The sequence below is a fragment of the Spermophilus citellus genome (assembly GCF_964194105.1).
Source record: "Spermophilus citellus genome assembly, chromosome: 10".
NCBI classification, from domain to species: Eukaryota; Metazoa; Chordata; class Mammalia; order Rodentia; family Sciuridae; genus Spermophilus; species Spermophilus citellus.
Genome location: NC_138197.1, coordinates 135,836,607 through 135,857,617, shown reverse-complemented (window position 1 = coordinate 135,857,617; position 21,011 = coordinate 135,836,607). Strand labels below are relative to the sequence as shown.

Genomic DNA, 21,011 nt, shown 5'->3' with positions numbered 1-21,011 from the left:
GAGAGGGGCCTCCGGCCACTGTGTCCTGCTGCTCTGCAGGGGCCACCTGCTCTCAGGGAGCAGCAGAGGGTCAGGGTGGTGCAGGCCGGGCGTTGCCACTCACTCACACCGGGAATCTGGGGGGACAACAGGCAGAACTAGCCCTCCCTGTGCACTGTGCCCAGGCCTCCAGGGCACTGTCCTAAGCTCTGATGCCCTCTGTACAGCCACAGCCAGCTGCTCACACTCTGCAACTCTGCGGGCTGGGCCTGGCCCTCCGCCCCAGGGGCTGCGCCTCACATCTCTCCTGCTGCACCAGGCTGTGGGGAGAAGCGGGTGTTCCCGTGGCTGCGCCAGGCTGTGTTTGGCCCTGCCGAGAGCTCAGAACAGGTCACCCTGACACCGAACCTCCTCCAACCCTGCCCACTCCTTCCCCTCCCACCAGGCAGTCACTGGCGTTAACTAAGGTCCCAGCCAGCCCCCAGCGGCAGAATTTCCACACTAATACACCCATCCACATTCGCTGGAGCCATCGGGGTATCAGGGAGGGAGGCGGGCCCAGGGAACCTCATGTGGAAGAAGGACAAGGGGGGCAGCCTGGGGCCACCTGCCCAGGACCGTTGAAGGACAGCAGGCATGGCTGGAGCTGCAGACCTGGCGCAGAGCAGCACACACTGGCCAGGTCAGGTGCCACAGGCTTTGAGAGACAGAAGGGACACTGGAGGCCATCTTCCCTGGGGCTCCCCGAGAGCAAAGAGCCTGCTCAAGGCCAGCCACCTCAGGAGGTGACCCTCTTTCTTTGGGAGGCCACTGAGTAAGAACAGAGGTGGACAGCACAGGGACCCTGTGTCCCAAGGCCCCTGGGAAGGCACCTTACTACTGGGAGGAGATGGCCGGCCGCCTTCCAAGGTCCCCAGGCCCCAGGTGACGGCCATGTGGAGAACCAAGGCCTTGTCTGCTCCGCTGTCCCAGCCTGCTCCCCGCAGCACCCAGAGAGTGAGCGATTCTCCCCCAGCCTCAGCGGCCTCTCACCTCACCAAACATCAAGGAGCCACCGGTGGTTTCCAGCCAGACCTGGAAGGAGCCGAGGAAGGCGTTGACAGAGTGACCGTCCCCTCCAGTAGGTGAACTCTGAGGAAGCAAAGGGACTGTCATCCCTGAGGCTGCAGCCAGCTCTGGGCAGGCCACAGGGCTCCTCCAGAGTCAGCCAGAGACACGGTGCTGGGCTGCCGGAGGCACCGTGGGCTGGTGCCCGCAGTTGCCACCTGCCATGGCGGGCTCCTCGGTGGGGTGATGCGAAGGTGCATCCTGTGGAACCGGGCGCTCTGCACACGCCGGCACCTCCCTACCGGCCGCTCACAGCGAGGGGTGCGATGCAGGGAGCATTTCCAGCTCCATCTGGATCAGGCGATGCAGAAATGACGGATGTGCTTGGAAGGCAGAGGCGCCAACAGCCTCCAGGCAGCCCTCCAGTTTCCGAGAGTTTACGACACACGCCTCTCCCAGGCGCACATTCAGGAGCAGAAAGGCTTCCGCGGCACAGAATGTGCAAACTGAATGTCGACGTTGGCTGCCGGCTGCCCCTGCCAAGCCCAGGCGCCCTTGTCGGCTCGCACTGGCGCCGGGGGCCCACGTGCTGCAGACCAGGAACCCACGCAGGGTGGGCTCAAGGGCATCCAGACCCATGACCTGGCTGGGGACACGACCACAGCAGACAGAAGGCCACGTGGGTGTCACCTGAAAGACCGTCAGCAGCCTGGCCCACCTTCTCCAAAATGCCACCGTTGGGGGGTAGCATGCAGGGCCTTTGCACCTCCCCTGAACCTGGCCTGCAGTGGCCTGGGCTGACCACTGTCGAGGCTGATTGCTGACAGCTCAGCTTTAGGGCCTCTTCATCGGCTGTGACCCAGTCCCGAAGCCCTGCCTCTCACTCCCCACCCTGCACCCCAGCACACAGCCTCGACCCACCTGTCCCTGGAATGGCCTGTCCTGGCATCTCACGTCCAGAGAATCACCTGTGGCCCTGGGCTCTGGCTCCTTTTTCTCAGCAACCTGTTGCCAAGGTCCACCACATTGCAGCATGGCTGGGTGCTGCCCATTAGTGGACAGGCCACCTTCTGTCACCCACTCGTGCACTGGTGCTGCTTGGGCTGGTTCCACTCTTGGTGACATGGTTCCTGAGCATCTGTGTTCACACCTTTGTGTGGACTTTCCTGACCTCCCTGGTGGGGTGACTGGAGGCACAGACGATGCCAGTCACCATGAGTCCCTGGACTGCTCTTGTTTTTGGTGTCACATTGAGAGTCCTTGGCCAGGCCCAAGCTCGTAAAGATTTACCCTTCGTGTGTGTTTTTCCTAAAATTTAGTAGAGTTGACCCTCAACATCCCGGGCTCCGATCCGTTCTGACGTGACCTTTGCACGCCGTGTGAGCAGGGTCCGCTCCGTTCCCCTGCGTGTGGACAGCGGGCTGCCCGCTGCCAGCTGTGGAAAAGACGGCTCCTTCCTCTCCGAGTGTCTGGCAGGCGGGTGGAGAGTCGGCTTCCTGTGTAAGGGAGGTTTATTTCTGTACTCCTGATTCCTCACATCTACTTCTGGACCAACTTTGTCCCTGAAAACGGGGCCCCATGCTCACCCCGACCGGCAGCAGCTATTCACACACCCACATCCCAGCCAGGACCCCTCCCCTCATTCCCCAGCATCCCCTAGCTGTCCCAGAGGTGGCCAGGACCTGTGTCTCTGGCAGACAGGGTGGTTGACCAGGTTGGGGGTGGCCAGGGCCAGCTGGAGCAGGGTCTCGTCTCACCCACTGAGAGCTGTTATCCCACCTGCTGGACAGACCAGGGCACTGCCCATGGCACCGGCAGGTGAGCAGCTGGAGCCGTGGCTCTGGACTTGAACTCTGGACCACTGTGCCTCCCGGCTCACCCAGGAGGGCCACGTCTGCTTTGGGTTTCAAGCCCCACGATCATCTAGGCAGGTGACACAGGTCAGTCCTGTCAGCAGCCAGGTCCTCCTGGGTCTTCCACAAGCCTCCTGGGTGGAGACCCTCTGGCTGTGCAGGAGAGAGCTCGACCTTCCCTGCACCGCCTGTAGTCCTGGGCGCCCTCCAGCCCCGGGGCCAGCTGCAGCCCTCCTGACAGGTCCCTGCGATGCCCCAAACCCAGCCTGCCCTCCTCCCTCAAGGCTCCCAGGGAAAGCTGCCTGTGTCCTGTGCCTGGAGTCCCCCAGTGGCGTCCTTCGTGACCCTCCGTGGCCCTGGGAAGTACTGCTTCAAAACCCACCGGCTCTGCTCCCTGTACCCCACCTGGTGCCAGGCTGCCAACCCGATTCCTCCCAGAGGACTTTCACAAAAGCCCTGCTTACAGGAGAGAGCCTCTCTGTGAACAGGCACTGCTTCTGCAAGAGACAGCGGTCACCGTGTGCCCCGCCGGCACCAGCAAGGGCCTCTGCACTCCCACAGGAGCGCTCAGGACCACGTGCTCCTGCCGATGGGACAGGGGGCTCAGATCAATGACAGATGCCGTGAGCTCAGCAGGGGCAGCCTCCACCCGCCTGGCATGGTGCCCTGCCGAGAAGGCAGCCCTCCGGGGAGTTCTGTTTGTGATGTTAGTGAGGGTGGGCAGCCCTGCAGCAGCAAGGGACCAGTTTGCTCTCACGTCCCTGTCCCTGACAGCTCTGTAAGTTGAAGTGATTCTCAGGCAGGTGCACAGGGTCACAGTGCTGGGGACTGGCTCACCGGAAATGCTTCCACTCACAGACATGGCCAGGGAGGCCGAAGGCCTGAAGGTCCCCTCTCATTCCATTCCCCTTCCTCCACAGAGGGAAGCTCTTCTGGCCAGCTCCTCGTCACCCCTCAACACCACTGAAAAACTCCCCTGGGCTGCAGCTGCGCGAGGGCAGGCAGCGAGTGCCTCGACTCCCTTGGCCGCAGCCCCCAGGCTCTGCAGACTGGGCATTAGGAGAGCCCAGCTCCCATACAGCCCCTACACCCAGGAGCACAGTCCTTATCCAAATGAGCAAATTTATAAACAACTGAAAACCCAACTAGGAGGAAGTGCACAGGTGCAGAGACGCAGCGCTGCCCAGCAGCCCCTGCTCCTGGGTTCGCAGAGCACGTCGGGTCAGCAGGAGCCACCGCGGGAGAAGCCCTGATTGCATCCAGCTCCACCAGACCAACGAGGCCCGAGTTTCCTTCGGCGGACTCAGTCGCACGCAAAGAAACTGATTATGCACGCGGAGCGAGGAAAGAGAAAAGCAAAAATTAAATTAGATGGCAGCCTGGAAATGCCCACTGTGCAGAAAACGCCGGCTAACTAATTTGTTTGGCCTCCCTGGAAAGTGGTGAGGGTTTAATTTGGGTCTCTGGGACCCAGCTCCTGAGGCACTGGGAGGCTCCTGGGGAGAGGGACGCGGACACGGTTTCAGATGAGCAGACCCAGATTCAATTAGTAATCAATCCTGACCCCCGTCTCCCCACAGGCACGCGGAGGTAATGAGGGAGGGGAAGAACCGAGCCGCGAGCGTCCTGGGAAGAATCAATCAATGTCAACCAAGAAGGCCTCCTCGCCACCACGTGTCACGGGTTCCAGTCACGGAAGCCAGAGAGTGCAGGGTGCAGCGAGAGCCCGCTCGGCTCACCACCAGCAAGATGGCGGCCCCTGGGGGAAGTAGGCTGGGCAGGCCAAGTGCCAGGATCCGAGTAACTGCCACCAGGTTTTTTACTAGGTCATCTTGTGTGGACATGAACTGACACGGCTCCGTGAGGCCAGGGACGCTGGCCTCAGGCCCTGCAGATGTGCCGCATCACTTCACCACTGGCCAACAGGCTCAGCCTCGTCCCCGCAGCCTCAGAGTGCCCTCCACATACCCCAGTGCCTCTCTGGGCTGGAAGCAGAAATGTGGGTGGCCATGGGGTCCAGGGACAGCAGAAGGAGGTCGGTGAGCCCAGGGAGCCCCATAGGATACTTCGTCCTGGGCCCCTGGAGTCTCCAGGTGAGGACACCACTAGCCAGACCTGTGCAGAGCCTCAGCCCAGAAGCCGCACTGGTATCTAAGACCTGAACCGGCCGAGGCCTGGCTGGGCCTGCTCCCTCTAGCTCCCTCCCTTCTGACAGGTGTCCAGTGGGGCTGGAACTCCCTGCCTCAGCCCAGGCCAGACTCACAAGCTGACCGAGTCTCTGGCGAGTCCCAGTACACCCTATGAGAGACACTGGAAGGGGCTGGGGATCCAGTCAGCCCATCCCCAGCCTCCTGCTCATGGGCTCTGCTGCTCCCTTCCTGGAGGGCCCTCCCTAGCTGGGGAGACAGGTGGTCACAGTGGACACTGCTTGGCTGGTTGGGAAACCCTCCCGTGTTGTGGTGGCATCTGATTCCCAAGGCAGCCCCCTCCACCCCTCGGAGCCCCAGTCTGCCGTCTTTTCTGCCTTCTAAGCACAGTGCACAGACCCGACCTGCACCCACACACAGACCTGGGGCACAGGAGAGCTGTGCACCGCGGCTCCCAGGCAGAAGTGGCAGAATCTGAGCCGGGGGCCCAAATCCTGTGCACAGACTGAGGGGGAAGAGAGAGCTGACCCAGACCAGAAAGACCAGGCCACGTCAGCTGAGTGACTGGCAGGAACTCTGACCTCCCTGGGCCTCTTTCCAGCACGGCACGACAGCAGCGGCCGCCCTAGAGGCTACCGTAGGCCCGACAGGCCCCACCACACGGTCGTGGGGGTGCCAGGCCCACCCCCTCTGCCCAGCCCTGGCCACACAGGGCCTCCTGCTGGCCCAGCCACACACCCCACCTGGACCCCAGCCCCGGGCCTGGGCTCTTGGGAATCCAGCAGCCCAAGTCCACAGTCACCATCTGGGGCTCCTGGCTCCTCTGCACTCTAGGAGGTGGCCTCACAGCCCTACCCACAGGGGACTCTGTCCTCCTGTCCCCAGGCTCACCCTATCTGACCCCTTTCGTGGGCTGTGGTCATGATTCTGTGCCTGGAACCAAGGCCCCTCCACAGCTCCAAGTGGGGCCACTCCCTCAAGGTCACCTGGACTGACTCAGCTCCTGCTGGCCAGGCCCACACCCACGCCACAGGACGTGACCCTGGTGGGTTCCAGCCTGGCTCAGGTGCCTGGCTTCTACCCCCCTGGTCTTACCCAGCAGGTGTTGACAACAGTCCCCCACTTCTGACCTCTCTGTGGCCCAGGTGGAGGCCCTGACGGTGGGGCTCCCAGGTCTCATGATGAACCACGGGCTGCCTGCCCCAAACCAAGTCTCCCACAGTGACCCACAGTGACCTCCTCCACCACTGGCCAGATACCATATCCAAGGCACCAGGGCAGCCACAGGGCCCCTCCTCTGCCTAAAGCCCACCTGTGGTTCCCTTCACAGAGATCTCTCAGGGTGCCCCCCCCCGCCCAGCACCCCCCGGGAGCATCTGTTCAGGAAGGATTAGAACGGGGTACATCTCACAGGCGGCTGAACTGCAGGGGTGTCTCAGGAGGCCACGGCCACTCAATTGCAGAGCCCATGGGGAGGTGCTCTGCTCCTCCACCAAGTCCAGCCCACGGTGCTGGATCCCAGCCAGAACCAGAGGCGAGGACTCCGCGCGCTCTCTCGGCCGTGGCCAGAGCCACATGTGCGCAGATGCAGTGGGCGCCCAGCAGACTGTGCCATCTCGCTCACAACCACATGCCACTTAGACCACCCCCACGGTCCTTCCCTCTCCTGTGGCAACACCGAGGGCCCAGAGACTTGGTCCCTGCCACCCTAGCCCTCAGGAAGCACACAGTGAGCGGCCCACAGTGCAGTCATGCTAGCGGTCAGCCAGAGTCGCCCGGTGCACACCCCGCAGCAGGCTCAGAGGGCCACACCTGGCTCCCACCATGGCCCTGGGTGACGCTGTGCACAGCACCCTGAGGTGCTGCCTGGCTGCTTACCATCCACACAGGCGGGCCGCGCTCTCGTGGTGCCTGCGATTTGCCCCTTTCTGCATGCGCAGCGAGCCGTCTGCCGGGCGATGGTCCTCCGTGGCTGGCTGCTGTCCCGGTCCAGGGTCACAATCTCACAGGTGCCAGCGGCCAGCTGACCTGCAAGAGAGAAGGAGTTGTCAGGTGAATGGCCACAGCCTGGAGGGCCACACAGTGCCCACCTGTAGAGAAGACCACCATGGCCTGCCAGGGCTCTGGGAAGGAGACCTGGCTCCAAGGGGACATCTAAAACACTGTGAAGGATACCCGGAGAGCACAATGGCATCCAGGCCTGGGCCACCCCAGCAGCCTGTGCTCTGTATGCGCCCTGGTTTTCAGGCAGCTCTGCCACAGCAGACAGGAAATTAAACCTGGCCCTGTCTCAGCCACGCCGGAAATGAAAGGGCCAAGTCGGGAGGAAGCAGCTGCCTCCCCACCCCAACACACACGCAGCATTGGACAGAAGAGACTCCAACTGCAGAGCGAGGGCCCTGAAACCAAGCCAGTCCCTCCATCTCTGTCCCCAGGTGCCAGCACGCCACCCTCAAGATGTGACACCTTAGGGTCAGAAAGCAGGTCAGACACCCTCAGGTGTGCTAAAGCCTGTGTGAGTGGTCACACTGCCAGGCAGGAGCCACCACCCTACCTGGGTGCACACCGCACGGCAGGGAGCCCAGCTGTGCCATCTGTGCCAGGAGGTCCGGGTTCCACTGCCTTCCCAAAGGCCTGTGCATGTCCACACACATGCGCGCACGTCACGTGTCACAGACCCACAGCCACACACAGATGAGGACACAACACACCACGCCCTGGTAGGTGGACGCAGAGCAGGCCAGAGTGCACACCAGTGTGACACACACAGGCTCACAAGCCACACTGATGCCTGCAGGGACACCCAGGCTCCTCCAGGCAGGCGTGGCCCTGAGCCCGGTCCAACCTAGGGACACGTGCCGTGCAGTGGCACCTACTCCAGTTGCTTTCTGCATCCTGCCCCAGGGACTCACGTCTCTCTGAGGGCTGAGGTAGATGTCTCAGGAGAGGGAAGGCGGCCGTCAGGGACTTCCAAGGGGAAGTTAGGTCCTCGCTGCCTGTAAAGTTGTAGCCCGGCCACCAGTAGCAAGCCCTGAGGAGACACACTAGCCAACAAAGGCAGCGCGGTGCTCGACGCAGGCCGTCAGATGGGAACTGGCCACCTCCTGGGAGACGGGGTGACCCTTGCCCAGCTGGCGCCCTCCCCACACAGCTCTGCAGCCCTCACCAGATGCCCACGCCCTGTGCCCACAGCAGGTGGCCTGGCTCTCACCCACCAGCACACAGTGATCCTGCTGCCCTGAGCCCTCTTGCAGCCAAGCCCACGGCCTCTGCCTGGGGAGACAGCACCTTGCAGATGCCTGCGCGGAATCCCAGCCACCCAGGTGAGTGCTTCACAGGGGACACAGGCAGAGGCTCAGAGTATCACAAGCACGTGGAGCTGACCCCAGGAGGGACGGCGCAGATGCAGGCAGGACGAGGGGCAGAACAGCAGTGGTCCCACTGTCCCGGTGGCTGGTCTGCAGACCAGGGAGCCATCCTCACCACACGGCTCCTCCGGTGCCGTCATGCAGACGCTCACTCCTGCCACACTGTACCCACCTTGCTGTCACCCTCAGGGTCCCCAGCCCAGCCCAGGCCTGGGCCAGAGCAGCCATCAGTCATGCCAATGGGCTGCAGTGGGCAGGGCCCCAACAGCCCAACCTGCTCAGGGAACCCTGGACCCGGGAAGTGTCTGAGTCTAGTCATCACCCAGGAGGCACAGGGGCATCTATAGGGTATGCCAGACAGGTCACCCAGCCTGGTCTGCCCACAGTGCAGGGCAGGGCTTGGGGGAGCTGTCCAAGGTGGCCAGACGTAGCTATCTGGAGCCAGGCAGGGTGCTGATGAGTCACGCACAGCTGGCTCACGAGGCTCAGGAGGCTGGGAGGCATGCACACATCCAGGTGTCCCCAGGACTGTGAGCCACCGACACTGCACTGCTGGGCCCGCTCGTGACAGCAGAACCCCAGGCCCTGGCCACAGCGCCTCCCTTCAGGCTGCGGATTCTAACTCACACTATCAGTCATGAAATCGCACCCTGCCTTAAAAAGCAGATGGAATAAACAAGCAAACATATAAATCAGTGAGAAGACGATGCAGCTCACAGGAGGGGGATGATGGGACGCTCCCCGGAGCAGCAGGTAGCGCCTGCCAGGTGCCTGCGGTGAACAGGGTCTGGGCAGACCAGCCCCACCGCAGCACACACCATCTACGGGACATACCCCTGCGCCCACCACTGCATTCCCCAGACGGCAGACACGTGGGCTCTGTCCCCAAATGCCTGTTTCAGCTCTGCAGGTCTGCTCAGGGCTGCCCTGCTCCTCCTGCCCACCTTGACCCCAGACACTGTGTGATGGCCAGCTGCCTCCTCAGGCAGAGCCTGGCCTGGGCAGTTCTCTGGAGCTGTCTATCTGTGGGACTGGTCAAACTAAGGCTTGGGAACAGGACTGGGGCACCACTAAGCTGAGCAGACCCTGCCCCTTGCCCCTGCCCCAGACCTGGCCACTAACTACACACCCCCTGCCCCTGGGCCTGTGCATCAGTGGCCAGCAAGTCACCCTTGTCAGTCACCTGTGCAAGCCAATGGCCCTCCAAATCCTGCCCCCCCCTCTGGGGGACCTCAGGGCAGCTGTCAGGCAGCAGCCACCAACCTGGGCCCTTGTCCCTTAGGAGCTGTGGTGGTAAGAGTGGCCTGTGGACAGGTGGTCCTCTGCCCAGGCTCCCCTGCCCTGGGTCCCTACTGCCAGTGTCCTAGGGGAGGTACCAGGACAGGATGCCACAGACCTGGTGGCTCCGAGGGCAGACAGCATTTCCTGTGATCGCTCTGAAAGCAGAGGCCGTGTCCTCTGACAGGCCCCAGCGCTGCCCACTGTCCTCGGGGCAGAAGCACTATGCTTCTGCCAGGCTGTCCTTCACCACAGGGCCTTCTCCAGGGGTCCCTCTTCCTACCCGACAGTAGTTCTACTGGATCAAGGCCCACCGAGGGGCTTCATTATAACTGGCCACATCAGCCCAGACCCTGCCCCCCAGTTGGGCCACTTTGGGCCCTGAGTCAACATGTGCCCCTATCGACCAATGGCAGATCAAAACCTGTTGAAAATGGGAGGCTTCCATCTTGCACGGGCCTGGAATCCACCTGTGGGCGTGTGCTCTGCCTGAGGGACCTGGAGCATCCCAGGTGATTGACAGGCAGCTCATGAGGGGCCTGGGACTCATCCAGAGCTCCAGGAAGAGCCCTGCAGCTCCCCTGGCCACCCTCTCCCAGGTCTCCTGCCCTGGCAGCCCCTCCTCCAGGGAGCTGCATGTCCACCCTCTGGCCCCATGGTCTCCGCCTACTGCACGGTGACCATCCTCCGGGGCTAGGCTGGGCTGCCCTTGGGATGACTGCGACTGACCCAAGAGGACTGGAGGGACAAACACTGAGCCCGCCACCATCCCTGGGGCCTCACTGAGCCATCCCTGGATTCAGCCCTCGATGGCCATGACCCAGTGCTGACAGTGGGTCTCTGGCAGGGCTGCTGGGGAAGGGACCATGCTCTGGGGACAAAGGCCAGGTCGGGCATGGGCAGGTGGCCTAGAGCAAAGGCACGGCAAACCTCCAGGCATCTGGGCTCAGGAGCAGCAGCTGTCCTGACGCTGAGGAGCCTCACAGGAGGCCACACCCAATGGTGCTGTGACCACGGGAGCACGGCACAGAGTCAAGACACAGCAAACCCAGAGCACCTGCCATCCACAGGCACCCAGAGTGCCACACTGAGTGTCAGGGTGAGGCTATGGCCCCAGCTGGGACAGACACACCCCATACGGCACAGTTAGCCTTGGTGACACCATGGCCCCAGCATCAGACGGATGGACACAGCCTGCCAGGGCAGAGAGACACCAGGCCCCAGCCTGAGATGGCCAGATGCCTCCCCGTAGGACAGACTGACCCACAGTGACACCCTGGCCCCAGAGGCAGATGGGTGGATGTCCCCTCTCAGAGGGCAGAGTGACCCACAGTGACACCATGGCCCCAGAGGCAGATGGGTGGATGCCGGCCCCCTCAAAAGGCCCTGGGCACAGGCATCTCCACCTCTGCTACGTCCACCCTGGCCGCCCCTGGGCTGCTGCGGAGCCGAGAGGAGGTCCCTGTCCTCTGGAAGTCCCACCCAGGGGTGCACCCTCCTTGGCAGCTCAAAGGAGCAGCCTCGCTAGTCAGAGAGTGGGGCTGGTCAGTGCCAGGCACTCGGGTGTGGATGGCGCCATTCATGCCCTTCATCAGCATGCAGGGACCGTGGCCACCTGAAGGCCCCAAGGCCACTCAGACACCAGCTTAGCCTGGGCCGAGGCACAGCTATATGATAAACAGACATGCTCCACGCCCCACCAGGCCACCGTCCCCAGGGAACAGCTGGTGTGCAGTCCACCACAGGCTGGAACCCCAGTGTGGGGGCCCCCTCCTCACAAAGGGTAGTAGGGCCGGGTTCCTGGCTGGAGGGGTGATGGCTGTACCTCTATCCCCATAGAAACACTCACTGAGTTCACAACACACCCAGCAGGACACAACAGCTACCCCAGGCGAGGGACAGGCCACCATAGAGAGGTCTGCACATGAAACTCCCAGAGTTATACACAGCCTTGGGCACTACCTGGTGTCCAGGGTCCAGGGGGCCATGTTGGGAAGAACAATCTGTGTCTGTGGGCACCAAGCCATTCCAGGCGTCCCTCCTGTCCAGGGAGATGACCAGGCCCTGCAACATCAGGCCAGATGGAATAGACAGGCCTCTCAGAAGGCCCAGCAGTCCAAGGTGAGGGCCACACCACCCAGGCCAGTCCAGTTTGTTGGAAGGACCAGAGAGTGTCCAGATGGCACATGGTGCCAACCCCCTTCCCAGGTCTGGGTGTGGGTGACAGGGCAGTCTCACCTGGGCAGAGTTGCAGTGGACCTGGCCCAGGCCAAGGGCTCCAGATGGTCCAACAAAGGGTATCCCTCCACAGGCAGCGCCCCAGGCCTAGGGAGGAGGCCCTGGGGTCAGCCAGGAGCTGGGCCTAGCCCCCGGGGAGCGTCCCTCCACCTGGGGACACAGAGGAGCCATTAATCCAGTGGGGCTCTGACATAAATCTGGGAGTATGTCTGATATGATAGATGACAGAATAAAGATTCAAAATGACTTTGACAGGCACCCACGAGGAGATGGCATTTAACAATCATAAATGTCAGAGTGGTGTTCTGGTGAGGATGAAAACACGGCAGCAGAGCCCAGGGGCCAGCGAGGCCCGAAGGCCCAGTGGTCAGTGGCATAGCAGTGTCCAGGCGCCCAAGGCCAGTGAGGTCAGGGACTTACTGCCCGCGTTTGGGGCCCATGACAGACCCGTGAGGTGGCACTGCTTTTTGGCCGTGGGAAGCCGATTTCAGGTAAGATGCCCCGATCACATCCAGTCAAAAACCAACAGCCGGCTGCCTCCCTGGAGGTGGGGACGCATGCCAGGGTGGGGACCCAGCCCCGGGAGGCACAGAGGAACAGTCCCGGGGGAGGGTGGTGGGGCGTTTCAAGTAACTCATTGTCAGGAAGCCAGAAGACGGCGGGAAGGAGGTCAGTGCCCGTTGTCCTCAGTGCCCAGTACGCTGTCCCCCTTCCACGCCCAGCTGGAGGACCATCAGGGACACCCAAGACGGTAGCAAGAGACTCGACTTCTCCACAGCCCCAAAGCACCCACCCCTGGCTGCAGGCTGCCTCCAGACAGATTCCAGGACAGGGACCAGAGGGACAAGCAGGAAACATCTGTAGCTCTGATGAGGCGAGGGGTCTCGCGGTCATGCTGGTCACCCGGATATGAAGGGGACATCTGTGCGACTGCGCTGTCATGTGATGCGTCAAACACAAATCCCTAGGCTGGGTGATGAGGCTGGCTGGCCTCCACGCCTCCCCGGCCTCCATCCAGGCTTCGGCCCTGAGCTCGCACTTGACAAGCCCAAAGACGGGGCAGAGCGGCTTGGGCTGCAAGGCTCAGCTCCCAGGCTACAGAGGAGCTGGGTCCTGGGTTGGCTGCCTGGCGGCTCCCTGGCCCTGGTGCCTTGGCCTTCCCCAGTCCTGTGGGTTTTTATTAGGACCTGAGGCCCCAGCCATGTCCCCACTGAGCACTCTTCTGAGCAGGGCACCACAACAGTGTGTGTGCGGCTCTGTCTTCAGAGCTACCAGGAGAGCAGGTTCCTGCAGGATCAGAAAAAGACCTGAGGGGCAACTCCTCCCGCGTGGGATCTGCTGGCTGGGGCGGGCGGAGGGGGCAGCTCAGACAGCAGCAGGTGCCCAGGGCCTGCGGGGCGGGCGGAGGGGGCTGCGAGCGCTTCTCCCGGTTACCACAGGTCACCACATACGGTGTGCACACATGTGTGGGCACGGGGGGCATTATAAATCTTTAAACCGCCCAACGCAGGCAGAGCTCAGGAGCACACTGAGGTCACCGTCGGCAACAGCCGAGGCAAAGGCACGGGTCCCCGCAGCTCAGACGAGAGCTCTGCCAGGATGGGGCACAGCTGTTCTTATTACGCGGAGGCTAACTGGCTCATTTGGCCTGAGGCCAAGGGGCAGGAGGGGAGGCGCAGACAGGCCTGGAGGGGCGGCAGGAACCGCTCCCTCCCCGCAGGGGCAGCTGAGACCCACGCCTGCTCTGCCCGGCCTCCTGGCCCACACACTGAGCTGAAGCACGCCCAGGCCACATTCAGCCTGGCACTCACCCCACATGTGCACAGGCACCACACTTGCCTCCCAGAGGCCCCTCGGGCACAGCAGCCTGGGCCATCAGAGGGGCATCTGAAGGCAGGCAAAGCAAGATTGGGGTGGTGGTGCACAGGAGAGTCTGCAAGTCAGCTCTAAGGGACACAAACCTTCACCCTTCCTGCAGCCCTCCCGGGGTCACTCAGCCACCTGGCTACCTGGCCTTGCCCATCTGCTTATGCTGCCTGCATCAAAGGGGCAGGGCGCCCTGAAGGGTCCAGAAGCCCTGCCTTAGGGCCTGCTAGTCCCTGTACTGCACTGGGAGGGTCCGCCTCAGGCACAGCCCCCCTCTCCTGACACTGGGAAGAAGATGCTCGGCCAGGCACCTGCCCATTTCCACTGGCCTCATGCCCAGCCGACTCAGGCACCTGCCATGGGTGTGATGGGGCTGCTCAGGGCTCAGAGGTGGCCTCGAGGCCAGACACCAACGCACACCAGCATCTGCGACCACAGTACAAGACCCCACTTCTAAACCAGAGATACCTAAAGGCTCAGCTCTGCCCCACGCGCCCAATGGAGTGCTAATGTTTAGCCTTATCCCTGATCCTATAGACACAGCGTGTGAGGATTAAATTACAGGAGAGATGTCCTTTAAGATCTGATGGAGTATTAAAGTCTCCATATTTGAGTGATAATGAAATCGAGTTTCTATTAAGTCCTGGTACCTGATTCTCCATCACAGAGCTCATTAGGGAAGTGCAGTGGATCATGAAGCCAAACTCTGCGTGGAGTGGTCACAGGGATGAGGATCACCTCTGCGTGACGGTGCTTGAGGAGATGATGAAGTTGTGCAAGACCAGGATCTGCAGAGGGCCTCTCTAGAGGCCCTGGACACCTGGCCCTGGGCATATGGCGCAGCCCAGGCCTTCCAGGCAAGGAGGCAGAACCCCAGACCCGGTGCTCCTGGAAGAGAGGACCTGGGGACCCCAGGGGAGGGCAGAATCCTCTGAGCTCTGCCCTTGGACAGTGGTCAGATCCCAGCCCCGGGAGGCACTGGAGCTTCCCGGAGGTGCCTGCTCAGGTCAGGAGAGAAAGATGTGCAGGAAGCAAGCAGCAGAACAGTGGCCCACAGCCCTGGGGGACCCAGAACCCAGCATGGGGCCAGCACCAATGCCACTGCACTCTCGGCCAGTGTGACCTGCAGCCCCAGGGAAGGTGCCCCTGAGCAGAGGACCTGGGGCAGGTGCAGGGTGAAAGCCCTGACTCGCAGACGCCCTCAGCGTCTGGTCCTGCACGAGGAGCCTGCACTCCTGGAGCCCCACCCTGCACACAGACCCCACACACTACCGGCACACACACACACCCCACACTACCTGTGCACACACACCCCACACTACCTGTGCACACACACCCCACATACTACCTGTATACACACACCACACACTACCTGCACACACCACACACTACCTGCACACACACACACACCCCACACTACCTGTGCACACACATCCCACACTACCTGTGCACATACACCCCACATACTACCTGTATACACACACCACACACTACCTGCACACACCACACACTACCGGCACACACACACACACCACACACTACCTGTGCACACACACCCCACACTACCTGTGCACACACACCCCACACTACCTGTGCACACACACCCCACATACTACCTGTGCACACACACCCCACACTACCTGTGCACACACACCACACACTACCTGCACACACCACACACTACCTGCACACACCACACTACCTGCACACACCACACACTACCTGTGCACACACACCCCACACATTACCTGTGCACACACACACACCACATACTACCTGTATACATACACCACACTACCTGCACACACACATACCACACTCCCTGACACACACATACCCCACACTACCTGCACACACACACACCATAGTACTGGCACATACACCCCACACACTACCTGTGCACACACACCCCACACTACCTGTGCACACACACCCCACATACTACCTGTATACACACACCACACACTACCTACACACACCACACACTACCTGCACACACCACACACTACCTGTGCACACACACCACACACTACCTGTGCACACACACCCCACACTACCTGTGCACATACACCCCACATACTACTTGTATACACACACCACACACTACCTGCACACACCACACACTACCTGCACACACACACACCACACACTACCTGTGCACACACACCCCACACTACCTGTGCACACACACCCCACATACTACCTGTATACACACACCACACACTACCTGCACACACCACACACTACCGGCACACACCACACTACCTGCACACACACCACACACTACCTGTGCACAAACACCCCACATACTACCTGTATACACACACCACACACTACCTGCACACACCACACACCACACTACCTGTGCACACACACCCCACATACTACCTGTATACACACACCACACACTACCTGCACACACCACACACTACCTGCACACACCACACTACCTGCACACACACCACACACTACCTGTGCACAAACACCCCACATACTACCTGTATACACACACCACACACTACCTGCACACACCACACACCACACTACCTGTGCACACACACCCCACACTACCTGTGCACACACACCCCACACTACCTGTGCACACACACCACACACTACCTGCACACACACCCCACACACTACCTGTGCACACACACCACACACTACCTGTGCACACACACCCCACATACTACCTGTATACACACACCACACACTACCTGCACACACCACACACTACCTGCACACACACCACACACTACCTGTGCACACACACCCCACACATTACCTGTGCACACACACACACCACATACTACCTGTATACATACACCACACTACCTGCACACACACATACCACACTCCCTGACACACACATACCCCACACTACCTGCACACACACACACCATAGTACTGGCACATACACCCCACACACTACCTATGCACACACCCCCCACACATTACCTGTGCACACACACACCACACTCTACCTACACACACACACCACACTACCTGCACACCCACCCCCACACTACCTGTGCACACACACCACACACTACCTGTGCATACACACCCCACACACTACCTGTACACACACACCACACTACCTGCACACACACACTACCTGCACACACACACACCCCACACACTATATGAATACACACACATACCTGCACACACACACCACATTATCTGCACACACACACTACCTGCACACACACACACCCCACACACTACCTGCACACACACACACCCCACACACTACCTGCACACGCACACACACACCCCACACACTACCTACACACACACACACACACCACTGCCTGTACACACATATGAATCACACATGCACACACACCACGTTAATGCACACACGCCACACTGCATGGTCACACCAGGCCTTCACACACATGTGCATTCATGCAGAGCCGATGTGCACACACACCCCACCACACACCTGTGTGCTCACAGGAAAGCACCCAAGCAGCCCCAGGGCTGGTCCCTCGGGGCTCAGCTTCAAGGAGGGTCCCTGTGTGCCCTCTCAAGAGCCAGCAGTTGCCCAAGGCTGACCGGTGGCCTCCCCAGGGCCTGCTGCTTTCGAAGCCCTGCCCCCGAGGATGACCACTGCCCCCTCAGCCCTGCTCAGGCCCAGATCCCCAAGAGTGGAGGGACAGCAGTGGGAGGGGCCGCGGGAAACCGGAGCAGAGGCTGTGATTACGGGGCTGGGGGCGGCCGAGGGTCTCCCATAACAGGGGAAGTGTCTGCAGCGAAGCTCCCAGCCCCTCGCCGCACCCCCTCCCAGCCCTTCCAGCCCACGGGCAGCATGAGAGAGGTTGCCCGGGAGAGGGTCAGGCGCACCTGCAGTGGCCAGGCCAGCACCACCTGAGCTGCCATGTGGGGCTCCAGACACAGGGTCCCCGTCTGGCCTGGCCTTTGCCTTCTCTGAGCACCTGCCCCCAGGGGGAGCCTTCCAACCCTGGCTGTGCCCTCTGTGACAATGAAGGACCTCTAACCTCACCCCCATGCCCTGGCCCTGTCAGAGGCCCCCAAGGTCAGCGCCCTGCTGCCTACACCTGATGCCTGCTGGCCTGCAACGCGAGGCACCTCCCTGGACGCCAGGGATGCGGGTTTATGTGAATGCATCAGGCCACAGCAGAAACAGGTCACCTCCTGCCCATGCGTTCAGGGGGCAGGACTGGCTGGAACCGTCGAGGGGGCTGCAGCCCCGGCACCTCACCCTACTGTGGGACGATGGCTCCTAGGGCCCTGCCCTCAAGTCAGAAATACTTTTCCCCTTTGCTAGAGTAACACAGACTAAGAAGTGTGCCCACTCCACCCAGCACCCTTTGGCCAGCACCTCCTGGCCACAAGGCCCAGTGCGAAGTGCAAGGGCAGGGGCTGGTAGACGGGATGGCAAGAGGGAGGGCGGGGCTGCAACCCTGACGGCCACGCAGGTCCCTGCCTGCTCTGCTATGCACCATGTCCCTCCCCAAGGCAACCTGCCCCAGGAGAGCAGGGCCCAAGCACCCGCTGTGGCCCAGAGCTCCTTCGTCACCCTCCTCTGTGGAAAGGAACGGGTGGAGCTTGGGCAGGGGGCTGCCAGCACATCCCTGGGCGGAGGTGGGAACGGCCTCCCCAGCTCTCCCTCCACGGCAGAGTGTGCTTCCTACTGGACAGGGCAAAGGCGGGGAGGGGCTCACTTTCGAGTGAGAGGTACTAGTGTGGCCCCGCGGAATCCCAAGGGTCCTCAGGGGGCGCAGGGAGATCTGCCTGCAGAGGACAAGAAGGTGGGGCTGGGGACAGAGAATGGGTGATGCCTCCAGAGCAGGAGGAAAAGCCACAGGCCCAGGGACTAGGCCTCAGGAAGCTGGGCAGGGACAGAGGGGTCCTCCCTGAGCCTCTGGAAGGCGCCCATCCTGCACCGCCGTGACCTGGGCAGAGTCAGGTCCAGCTGGGCTTCTGACCTGCAGGATGGTTGGGGAGAACCTCTGTAGGTGGCAGTCTGTTCCTGCAGCCACGGGAACTGCACCTGGCTAGTGGCTCTGCTGCCCTCGCACACTCAGAACTGGCATGTAGGGACCGCCTGCCCTACCCGTGGCCTGGCTGGGCAGAGCAGGCCAGGACCCTGGAAGTTGCTGTGGGCTCCCCTACCCTCCCAGCAGGTGCCAGCTCACCCCAGACCTTGTCTGTGACAGCTGGGCTCTCCTGACCCTAGGGAGGAGCAACACCTAAGGGAGCCGCAGGTGTGACCTCTCACCTGGCTGGGCAGCTCCTCCCTGGGGAAGGGCAGAGCAGACCCTCCCAGAGTGGACTCCACTAACCATCCCAAGCACAGGCCCACAGGCTGCTCTCTGACCCCGAGCCTCATTCTCTAGGAACACAGAGCACCCTGCACCCCCGGGACTGTCTGAGCACAGCAGGCCAGTGCAGGGCTCCCGTAAGTTGACCCCAGGCCTGGCTGGCTTCAGGGACAGCCTAGCTCTCTGCACCCTCGGGAGCATGGGATTTTCAGTCCAGGGGCTGGAGGTCCAGGTTCTCACGATGGCCCCGCAGCCCTGCTCCACTGCTGATACGCTGGCCCTTTATGGCGAGATGGTGAGGAGGAGGCAGACACTTTTACTGCTCCGAGACGTCCTTGGCTAAGTGCCTCGGCCCTGTCCAGCTGGCCTCCAGTCAATTATACTGTTAATGTGCATATTAATGAGGCACTGCCCGCCTGGTGGGTTACAGGGCCTCAGCGCCCATCCCAGATGGCCTGGAACACTGTTGGCACAACATCGTAAAGTCGTAATCACGCCCTGGTTTAGGACTTCACAAAGGTCAATGAAGGGCATGTGGCTGCCCTCCTCCCAGCCGGGGGTCCTCAGAGGCCCAGGAACCAGCAACCAGCTGGCACAGGCCAGAGGCAGTGAGGAACAGGCAGCACGGGTCCCTAGGTACCATGGTAACAGGCAGGCTGCCTTTTTAGAATGTCCCCACCCCTCCCATGCAGCCTGCCCTGCGGGTCAGCACCAGTGCCCAGTGATGCCATGGGGCAAGGCAGGGGCAGCATCCTCCAGTAAACCCTCCTGGGCCCAGAGCGGCCTAGCACGTTCTGCACACAGAGTCCCTCTAGGAAGCCTGGAACTGGCTGTGGGTCTCACGGTCCTGGTCACAGTCGCCCTGCCCGCCTCCTCCCAGCTCAGGTCAAGTTAGCTCCCACCCTGTGGCCCACCAGGACCAGGATGCTCAGGATGACCCAGGGTCCCTGCCTCTCACACTCCCAGGCACTGCTGGGGACTGAAGGAGGAGGGGACAGGCTTTAGAGTAGAGGTGGCAGCGCAGCCAGCATCTGCCCAGGAGCTCTGCACACCTCTGCCAAGGTGCAGTGCCCTGAGGGTGTGGAGAGGGGTGAGAGTCGGAGCATCCCATTCCACACTCAGGGTGCTCCACCGGGCAGCCCAGGAGTGGCCACAGGATGCGGGGGTGGCTGCCGAGGCCAGTTGGCACCGAGCCGGGAAACCTCAGGTGCTGAGAGACACATGCAGTGCCTGGTAACTGGTGGCTCCCCCGCTTTATGTAACACGTCCCCATCTGAATCTAAGAGGATTCATGTGTCTCAAACCACATCTGAGCACAACGGATAAAGCACCAAGTGACAATGTGACCACCAGCTGCAAGGGCCAAGGCCTGGGGCACCAGAGCACTCCTCAGGGTGCCAGAAAGACTGCTCGGAGGCACAGCACGGCCGGCAGGCCCTGTGTGCTGAGCGTCCCTCCTCGCAAGGCTCTGGTGCAAGCATCAAGATGGGCTGTCCACACCCACTTCTCCTTTCGGAGCTGGGCCAGGGACAGTCCTGCAGGGACCTGATAGGCGAACGACTCCTGCGTGGCCAAGCAGCTGAGTTTTATGCAGACTCTGGACGGGGTCCCTCTGTAGGTTACTTTCTGAAGCTCTGGGGGGACACCGGGTGCTCAGCAGTCGGGCCTTTCCGCCTCCCGGCCCCGGCACCACAGAGCAGGCTGCGCCGTCTACTAACTAATTGAACCCCTTGCCCTTAGGGACACACAGCATGTGCAACAGCTGGACACTACAGGCAGTGGCTGTCTTGGAAAGAAGCCCTCTAAGGTGCCCGACATGCTAACTGGACTGTCTCCCCAACTCCAGCTCCAAGGAGGCCAGGGGCCCTGCGGCCTCACTCCTCTAAGCTTGGGCAGCTCAGGGCGCCCCGGGAAGGTGGCGCTCCAGGCGTCCCTCCTGGG

The 21,011-nt window shown here is 61.6% G+C and overlaps 1 protein-coding gene across 1 annotated transcript in view; it reads right to left on the bottom strand.

Moving 5' to 3' along the window:
* The window catches only part of TAFA5 (TAFA chemokine like family member 5), a 125,583-nt gene that overhangs the window by 66,161 nt on the left and 38,411 nt on the right, over positions 1-21,011 (bottom strand). The window contains exon 2 of the mRNA XM_081311932.1: positions 6,905-7,054. Within this exon, the coding sequence (XP_081168058.1) occupies positions 6,905-7,054 (150 nt within the window). The remainder of the gene's footprint in view (positions 1-6,904; positions 7,055-21,011) is intronic.